The sequence below is a fragment of the Triticum aestivum genome, chromosome 5B (assembly GCF_018294505.1).
Source record: "Triticum aestivum cultivar Chinese Spring chromosome 5B, IWGSC CS RefSeq v2.1, whole genome shotgun sequence".
Classification (NCBI taxonomy): Eukaryota; Viridiplantae; Streptophyta; class Magnoliopsida; order Poales; family Poaceae; genus Triticum; species Triticum aestivum.
The window spans coordinates 35,211,515-35,221,761 of record NC_057807.1 but is presented as its reverse complement, the minus strand read 5'-3'; the positions used below and the strand labels follow the sequence as shown (position 1 = coordinate 35,221,761).

At 41.1% G+C, this 10,247-nt stretch overlaps 1 protein-coding gene across 1 annotated transcript; it reads right to left on the bottom strand.

Annotated features, from left to right (window-relative positions):
• Window positions 1–1,867: 1,867 nt before the first annotated feature.
• Window positions 1,868–3,039, bottom strand: LOC123115536 (acidic leucine-rich nuclear phosphoprotein 32 family member B). The gene is made up of 3 exons (XM_044536671.1): window positions 2,848–3,039; window positions 2,435–2,491; window positions 1,868–2,334 (listed from the first exon to the last, which is right to left on the bottom strand). Exons 1-3 carry the CDS (start codon window positions 2,918–2,920, stop codon window positions 2,072–2,074), a joined length of 393 nt encoding a protein of 130 aa, XP_044392606.1. The 5' UTR covers window positions 2,921–3,039; the 3' UTR covers window positions 1,868–2,071.
• Window positions 3,040–10,247: the final 7,208 nt, after the last annotated feature.

Here is a 10,247-nt window from a genome sequence, read left to right as displayed (position 1 = left end):
GGAACTTGTTGAGGTTGAGAATACCAAGGTCAATTGGTCTTCCGTGCTGCTGATGCCTGAGGCCGTGCTGTATTTATTCGCTCCTTTAGAGTTGTGGTCTGCCTCTAGTTCTCTCTACTGCACTGAACTCTATTGTTGTAGTTGTAGCTGGACAATTTTTCACCCATAGCGAGAGCTTCGATAGCTATTCTCGGTTGAGCGATTAATGGAAAGGGATTTTTTTTTTGTTTTTCATGTATATGAAACATATTTCAGTGCGAATATGTGAAACTTGTTATTTAGAAAATGTGAAACTAGTTATTTAAAAAATGTGAACCTGATTATTTCCAATCAATTTTAAAAATAAGTGAAATCTATCTTTGAAACAAGTGAAATTGTTATTTCAATTTATTGATTGTAATGTGTTTTTCCGAATCTAGTGAAATGAGTGAAATCTATCTTTTGCAATTAGTGTAATCAGATTTTTGAAACAAATGAAATATAGTATTTTAATTGAGTGAGTGTAATGCGTTTTCTGAAATGAGTGAAATATGAGAAATAAGATACTTGAAAAAATGAAAAATATCCATTGGTCTGTGGAACTGTCTTTTTAAATGTTTGAAATTGAATTTTGTAATGAGTGAAATACGTTTCAACATATTTCATAAATACTGTATTGGAGATTCTTTTTGTAAAGAGTGAATCAGTTTTCCAAATCATTGAAATGTGTTTTTTTCAAACTAGTGAAATACTAAATTTGCAATGAGTGGAATTCTATTCTTTGAAATGAGTGAAATCTATCTTTTGTAAATCAGTGCAATTTGTTTTCTGAAACTAGTGGAATGAGTGAAATCTATCTTTTGGAATGAGTGAAACATAATATTACAATTGAGTAAGCGTAATGTGTCTTCTAAAATGAGTGAAATTACTTTTGAGATCTATATTGTTTAATGAGTGAAATCAATTGTTTTATACCAGTGAAATATAGTATAGTATTTCAATTGAGTGAGTGTAATGTGTTTGCTGAAATGAGTGAAATATATCTTTTGGAAATGAGTGTAAAATGTTTTTTGAGATTGTGAAATCTATTTTTGGAACGAGTGAAATTTGTTTTCTTAACTAATAATTTTTTAAATGAGTGAAATCATTTTTTTGAAATTGCTTTTTTGTGTGTGTGGAAATATGTTAAATGGGTTATTTCAAATACATTCAAATGATTATTTAAAATATATGAAACTTGCATTTACGAAATACATGAAAGATATTTCAATGTGTTTGTCAAGTTGTTTATTCAGTGTGTGAAATTGATGTTTGTGAAATACAACTAGAACTGAAATATGAAAACTATAAAATTCAAATTGTTCAAAACATATCCAAGCTCGGTCTTGTTTCAAAGATCTTGTCACCCCGAATTCAAATATATAATTTTTTCTAGAAACAGAGTTTAGATTCAAAGCATATTTATCATCCAAATTTTTCCCAAAGAAATTAAATAGAGGCCTTACGGTGGGAGAGAGAGGAGAATAATATATGTACCATGCATGCAAGTGTCCTATCTTCTGACAAAAGCTGTTGCATGCAAAGGGACCTACACTTGTATTACTAATGTATAGAGTTGAGACTGCAATTACTAGTTTATACAAACAAAGGCCGCACGGATCTTGACGAAATGGACAAAGGGTGGATCCAACACCGGTACGTCCCGGCTCCGGTAAAATTACTTATTCGGTCTGTTGGGATCAAATAGTTTGTTGAACACAGACACACTACATCGTAATAACTAATAAGAATGTTTACTCTGCTTGTGCAGAGCATCATTATTAACTCTCTTGGGTAGTTTATTCAGGACAGAATGTGTGCAACGCATAATTACTCGACAAATAAAATGTACCCAAATTAGAACGTTTCACTCGCATACTTTAGACAGAAACATAGTGGTACACAGACATACATAAATAAGCATGGGTACGTGCATGCAGGGTTCCGATACTAACACAACAAGGCTTCGTCTAGAAAATACAGCTGCCCAGAAGATGCATAAGACTTCTTATTACCAGAGAACCATCTAGTCTGTCTTAAGCAGAACTTGGAGTTAGCTGAGGTCCTCGCCATTGTCATCGTCAGTCTGGTCGCCATCGTCGTCGTCAGTCTGATCCTCCTCCTTCTTGTCACCGTCTCCGTCAGCCTCCTCCTCCTCCTCATCCTCATTGTCAGCCCCCTCTTCATCAGCCTCCTCCTTGTCAGTCTCCTCCTCGGCATCTATCGAGAAGGGGCTGTCTGTCCAGAAACTGCTCACGATGCTACTAGTGTCTTCATCCTCCACCACATTATCTGTGATTTTCAGTGTTACAATCCCTGCAGGTAGCACACAGTACAGACTAAAATTAATTCGCAAGTCCACTCAAAGTTAAGAAAATTGCACCTACAGATAACAAACACGGCGCGCCATACGTACACTCATCGTCCCAAGAGGTAGGTTGCACATTCTCAAGCCGCCGGTTTTTCAGCTCTTCTGCATGGTAGAAAGTTAACTACAAAGTGAGCTCGGAATATGAATTGCTCAAAATTTTTTTTTCGCTTTTTAAAAGAAATCCAACAAAACCAAAATCAAACTTGTACACATGACCAAGTATTATGTTAGCCTGTAAACCTGTCCAAAGTTATGCATTCCATCGCCATATGGGAAAAGAAAAAGGGAATCAATGTGCAAACTGCTGCTATTCTAGTCACTCTCTATCTTGTCTTTCTTGTGAAGAGAACACAAACTTATCAAGCATGTTTTCTCACGAAGAATTGCAGGTACGTAGTACACAACAATAGATAACCAAGAAACTTAATCAACAAGAAAGATCTCACACAGACACTTACCCGCGGTCAGCACACGTTTCTTGCTCTTTTTCTTGCCTTGGTTGTTTCCACCGGATGAACTGCCACTGTCCATCTTCTTCTTCTCTTGGCTTTTTTCTCTACTCAAAGCTAGCTTTAGTGTTGTAATGTATGTAGGTGCAGTGCGCAGTCCCCAGCCTCCATCCTTTATAAGAGGCTGATACAGCACACATGGGCTACGGTTAACTCAGTGCAGTGCACACAACATGCACACATAAAAATTGATACGCGCACGTCATGAAATATTTTCTATCAGTGCCGCACATGAAAACTGTAGCATAGTACACGTCAATCATGCAGCCCAAGCACATGCAGTCTTCATTGCATCATAGTACAGTTTACTAGGGGCATCTCACAGGCCCACCCAAAACCCTTTCCCTCGACCGCACCCTTGCCGGTCCAGAGCGGATGTAACCTTTCACTGGAGCCGGAATTGAAACACGCACCGGCCGAGAGCCTCGCCCATTGCACGCGTCTTCGCTCCGCATTGAAACATCATCCGTCCATCTGCCTACGTCCATTACACTGGCGAGCCCGCTGAAGAACCTAATATGGGGCCTAAGCGCCACACGTCTGTCTGCATGCTGGCCGGCATTAAACACCTCACCTTGGCATCTGCATGCTATTTAAACGTGGTCAAGTGTCGGGCAATAGCCGCACCACACCTCCGCTCTCCATCTCCTCTTTGCAGCACACATGGCATGGCCTCAAGCTCCAAAGCCCTATGAGACAGCCTCTCCGGTGAGCAGAAGAAGGAACTCTTCGGCATTGCTGCCGACCGTGTGGCCCATCGTGCCAGCCAGATACTGGCTGGCTTGCCGGCACCACCGCTATCGCCGGACTAGGATGACATCACCATGGGCCGTCCTAGCCCATCCAGGCTATCCTATGCCGCCACCCACCAAATCTGCGCAAGCGATGGTGGCACTGCGTCCAATAAGCTGAGAAAGAAGGCATGTTCGTGGAGGTTGATGCGACGGTGGAGGAATTTGATCGGGGCAGCAACAACGACGTCGCCAACTCCGCTCGGCTGCGCCTGACTGCCATGATGACGAAACCGACACGTCTGCGGCCGCCACTGATAGTAAGGAAAATTAGACCATGGGAGACCACCGCCACTTGGATCCCAAGAAGGCCAACGCCACCGTCTTGTCGGGTTATATAACCGGTGACTTTTGTTGGGTTACACAACCGGTGACTTGCCCGCTTCATTGGGGCGTATACGACTGTCTTGCCCAGCCCAAAAACCAACCATTGATCCGGTCCTCCCGGAGGTGGAGGCTATTCTTCCCCTCCCGCTGATGCATTTAGCTCTGGGGTTGACGAAGGTCTGGTGAGCTTGTTGGTGGACATGGGGAAGACATTTCTTGGGAAACAGGCTCCGCCACGGTTGGTGAAAAACTATGTTAGAATAGCCTAGCCTAATCTGCTATAGTTTAGTTGAAATATGTCCAAAATGTAAATGTTTTCGTCTGGTTTATATGAAAAACATTTGGTTTGCATGAATTTCGTCTGGCTTGTTGCAATCCGCTTTGAAATGTATGCATACAGGGTTGGATGTCCGCCTCCCGCATCAATGTCCATGGACTGTTCCACACCGACCTGTGAACGGATACAGTGTCCGGTTTGAGAGTCAGGGTTGGAGATGCCCTAAGTAATCTTTAAAAACCCAATTAATTCTGTGAATGTGAATGTGTGCAAAAATTACATGTGTAGTTTTGGCCTCTTCAAAACATAATAAAGACATTTTTGATTTAAATGATATTTTGTTCTCCTGAAGCACCACGCGGGTACCCTACTAGGAACAATGTTGGGGAGAAGCAGGGTACACGAGACTTGATACGTATGTGTCATGAGATATTCGGAAGTAAACAGGATAGGAGGGCAACTCTCGTGTGTTAGTACTTCTGTGTCAGACGTGTGTGACTGAAAGAAGATCACACGTTAGGTGCCAGCCTCTCCAAAAAATCATGAGAACCAGTCCTCTCTATCTTGGCAAATTCTTGAAAAAAGCAGCAAGACCTGATTCAGTCCAGAATATTATGTCTGTCTTTTAGGAAGATGGCCACATATATGGTGCAATTTTCAAACCTATTATTTACGCGATTGAATTGAATCAGGACCTGCCAAGTACGAAACAAGATCTCCCATTTAATAGGATTTGTTTTTTAATAGGAGAGAGAAAAACACACGATAGATGGTGGTGGGAGGTGAGACGGAAATAAACCTGGGTACCAGGCTTCCAACTCCCCTTTAGGATTAGAGATTGGTTTTTTAATAGGAGAGAGAAAAACACAAGGATAGATGGTGGTGGGAGGTGAGACGGAAAAAAACCCAAACAAAAATAAACCGGGGTACCAGACTACCAACTCTCCTTTAGGAGTATAGATCTTCGGTTATTCAGTTTCATGGCACACATGCATCACCCGAATGAACTAAGAACAAATATTTATTGATTTTTAATTTGTAGGTTCACAATATGCCTCCACATATCAAACATGTTTGGGGTAGTTCAGGTGAGCTTAATAAGGCTTGGTAACAACTGCACTTTTTTGATATGAATTTGTTGATTACTTGCTCTCTTTTTTCCTGTTGTGACGTGAACTTCCTGCTTAATTACTTACTCAATTTATTTTCCTTTATTGGTTTACAGGGGATTTTCGAATTTCGTATGGTGATATATTACCAAATAATCATTACCTTATACAAAAACACATTATGAAGGAAAAAAAGTAAGTTTTTGTATTAGTAAATCCTTCTTCTCATAATCCAGTACCTGTGAAGCTCGTTTTGATTTTCAATCCTCAACATTAGGGTAAAATGTTGCTATACTGCTTTTTACGCACGGCTCTGTGTAGCTTATGCTTATGTGCACGGGCTTCATTTCATGGCATGTTACGAAGCTGCTCTGATGAAGGGAGATCCAAATCTTGTTAGTGATTTGAATCCCTTGTACCTGGATGATACGTTCAGACGGAGTTCATTGAGTATGACCCCACCAAAAGCATTTGTAACAATCGGTTCGTGCACACGGCATTGATCCTGCAGGAAATTGGACTTGTACATCCTAATGTAATGGTATTTTTAGTCAAACTTGTTGTTGAGAATATCCTTCGGCACTTATGATTCATTGATGACTAAAACTCCCTAGGTCATAGTATAGTAAATAAAATATCCAGGTATTTCCAACTAAGAAATGGTTGATTATTTTTCTACATGGAGTAGTATCGTCTGTACTGTCACGCATTGGCGGAGCTTCAACAAGGCCGAATGGGCCATGGCCCACCCATCATTTTGACATTTATACAATATTTGTTTTACTCATAAGCCTTTTAACATCAGTTCTATTAGGCATGCCTAGCCCGCCCAACAATGGGCCTCAAGCTCCACCATTGATGTCACGTCCTAGGTTACGAAGGGGCATTACTATCACAGATAGTAATGGCGCACCTATAGTGCGCCATTACTATGCCTAGGAGTGCGTCATTACTATCTGATTTAGTAATGACGCACCACATAGAAGTGCGCCATTACTAACAAATTTTTTTCAATTTTTTTTCAGAATTTTTTTTCGTTTTCTTCTTAATCTCGGGTCACTATGGCTTAATCTCGGGTCAATATGCTTAATCTCAAGTCAAATCACACTCCGTGATCAAACTTCCCGGAAGGTCACCCATCCTCACACTACTCTAGCCCGAGCACGCTTAGCTTCACAGTTCTATCCAACCCCAGCACCAGCTCACTTAACAGGCACTTGTTGATATATCTATCATATCAATCCTATTAAACCTTGCTGATGTCTACGACTTTATTCATCTTCATGAGTGTGATGAAATTTTGAAAAAATATTTCAAACTTCCCCGTCATATTACGTATCATATTTTGAACATTTTTTCCAAAAAAAAAATTTGAAACCAATTTTTTTTCTGTTACTAGTTGCGGACCTAGCAAATGGTGCGCCATTACTAAGTTTGAATTTTTTTGGTTTTTCCCCCTCTAGATCTTAAAAGCCCAATATCTTTTATTCTGTTAGGTTTTCTGGGATTCTAAAAATCTTCAACAAGTTCCCCTTGTTGAATTCAGATGTAACTTTTCGAGTAGATAATTTTTCATATAAAATTTTTTTAATCCGAGTTCGTATGCAAAAGTTATGCCCATTTTACAAATTCCAGAGAGATTTTGCAAATAAAGTCGAAATTCATATTTGTAAATTTTCCCAACAACAACCAGACCGCCTTTTCAGTTTTAAAAAAAAAATAAAAAATGATGAAAGTGTCAAAAAAATAAAAGAAAATAAGTTTCCCATGTGATATGTGGTCTAGTTGTTGGGAAAATTTACAAATATGAATTTTGACTTTATTTGCAAAATCTCTCTGAAATTTAGTAAAATGGGCATAACTTTTGCATACGAACTTGGATTAAAAAGTTTTTTATATGAAAAATCATCTACTCGAAAAGTTACATCCGAATTCAATCAGGGGAACCTAGTTGAAGATTTTTAGAATCCCCAAAAACCTAACAGAATAAAAGATACGGGGCTTTTAAGATCTAGAGGGGGGAAAATTAAAAAAAAAATTCAAACTTAGTAATGGCACACCATTTGCTAGGTGCGCCACTAGTAACAGAACAAAGTCCTAGACATCAACAAATTTTAATAGGATTGATATGATAGATATATCAAAAGTGCATGTTAAGTGAGCTGGTCTTGGGGTTGGATAGAACTATAAAGTTAAGCGTGCTTGGGCTAGAGTAGTGTGAGGATCGATGACCTTCTGGAAAGTTTGACCATGGAGTGTGATTTGACTTGAGATTAAGCATATTGACCCGAGATTAAGCCATAGTGACTCGAGATTAAGAAAAAAATGAAACAAAAAATCTGAAAAAAAATCGAAATTTTTTTTTGAAATTTTTTTGAAAAAAAATTGTTAGTAATGGCGCACTTCTATGTGGTGCGCCATTACTAACTCAGATAGTAATGGCGCACTTCTAGGCATAGTAATGGTGCACTATGTGGTGCGCCACTATTATCTGGGATACTAAGGTGCGTCATTACTATTTGTTACTAGTGGCGTGTTAATAATGGTGCACCTATAGTGCGCCATTAATAGCAAAAACTGGTGCGCCACTAACAACCTTTTTTCTAGTAGTGTCACTCCAAATAAGAACACTTCCATTCATCCTATAATATTTAAAACTATATCAGTAACAATTGTAGGGAAAATGGGTTTATAGTAACATAGAAAATCACCAATACTTATTTTAAAAAACTGAAGAAACATGTTAATTATGACATATCTTCTCAAAAAGATCAATGTGCAAATGAATTAATTGCTACTAAGACAACAACCAAATTATGAAACATCAGAAGCTATAATTAACTACTATAACGCTACAAGTTCTTACTCATGTACCATAAATAACAAATTGAACATTTTAAAAGGAAGGTAAATATAACTGCAACAACATAGCGACAGGGTTTGGATGACAACAAATTTATACTAACATGTGTGTACATGCACAAATTTAGTAACATTGAACTAATAGCACTATGGTCGTCCACTATGTATGCTAAAACCGATGTACAAAGAACTGTTGCTACATCTCGCTCCGATGCCCTGCACTGGTGAGTTGATGCAGCGGAAAAAAATCAGGGACCCAAACTCCGAAACACCTAGTTGCTCCGACGCCCAGTTCCTTTGTGCCATAAAGATTTAGTATTTTACTGCTTGGCTGCTCGGATGTGTGGACAAGTTGGCTGCACAAACTGCTGAAGCGATGCCAAATAATTTTCTAATGGCACTACTGATGAGATGAGAACATTTTTAGATACTAGGTATAAACTGTGACACTGTCTTAGGATGCGTTTGATTGAAGGTGTGGTATGAATGGGTTGGGACCATGACAGTGTCTGAATTACATCTAACAAATGATTTGTAACAATGAAAGAAGGTCCAACCTTCTTTGCACATGCCAGAAACTTCCTCCCACTGTCCACAGATTCAAACGCAACTAGCTTCACGCATGGAGATTGATGGTGATAACGAGCAGACAGATCTTCAGCCACCCTGCTCCATTCGTTGCAACTGATGGTCTTAGGGAACTACAAGAGGAAGAAATGACTCAAATCGACCACCGGGTAAAAATCCTTCATTCCAAGTCATAGCCCGAGAGAGAGAAGAGAGGCATACCCGGGTGGTGAAGGACTCGGAGGAGGAGCAGGAACCGCTGGAGAGGTCTTTCAAGAATACCATGGCGACCCCGGCGGTCGTATGCGAGATGGCGAGAGCGAGGAAGCAAGCGAGGAAGTGTCTATAGCTTAGGAAGGAAGGAAGGAAGGAAGGAAGGAAGGGGGGAACAGGGGAAATGTGACTTGTGGTCGAGGAGAAAAGGGGGTGGGAAAGGAGGGGTAGATATTTCGGTGGTAGGCCAAAAAATTTGAAATGTGGAGGGAAACTTTGTGTGCGGTGCCGCCAGACACCATTCACTTTGAACGATAGTGTGCATCGCAAACGATTCTTCTTCTTTACGTGCATGGATGAGTTTGATAATTCAAATTTTGGTGGAAATTTTCCCGGGTACATCATTGCATAATTTAACATCGCTTGCTAATTTGGGCACACAAAAGAGCGTACATCACACAGATCACACTTGCTGAATTGAGCAATTTTAGTAATTAAATAGAGCCAGTAGACCTAAACATTTCTCTAACAAAAGACCAGCATTAAAAACAAAGCCTCAGTACGCCTAATTTTAACAAATCCACCGCCACGTTGGCCTATGCATCGCCGGTGTGAGATGAGACATTGATGACTTGTCCTAGCGACATGCCGCTATTGGTGGACTCCGCGTCCCCCCTGCTAAAGTCAACCGCGTCCTCTTCCTTGTCCTCGGCCTCGTCCTCGGCACCGCCCTCAAGGTTGTAGTACTCGTAGTAGTGGTTGCGCCAGAGCTTGCGTTTGTACTCCACCGCTGATTCCTCAAAGAATAGACTCTTCTCTTCCTCGACCTGGGCCACGCGCAACTGCTCCTCCTGGCGCTCCTCGATCTTCGTCACCTCCTGCATATCCAGCTGCCGCTCGGCGACCTCATGAGGAAGCCGGTGCTCCATGGACACCGCCGCCTTTTCGGACATGGGTTGCATGCTGGATTCCAAGGTGGCCTAGAATATCTTGGCGTGGATGGCCTCGACCCGGGCCAGGGCGACATCGGCGGCACGGACGGCAGCTCAAGCGCTCTCGACGTTGGCAGCCACCATCGCAGCAGCAGTTGCAGCCGTCTTGGCTGCTGCAGCTGCCCTGTGAGCTGCCGCAGACGCCCTCTCGGCGGAAGCGGACACGCTCAATGCGCATGGGGCGACACTCTCGGTGCAAGCGGTCGCGCTC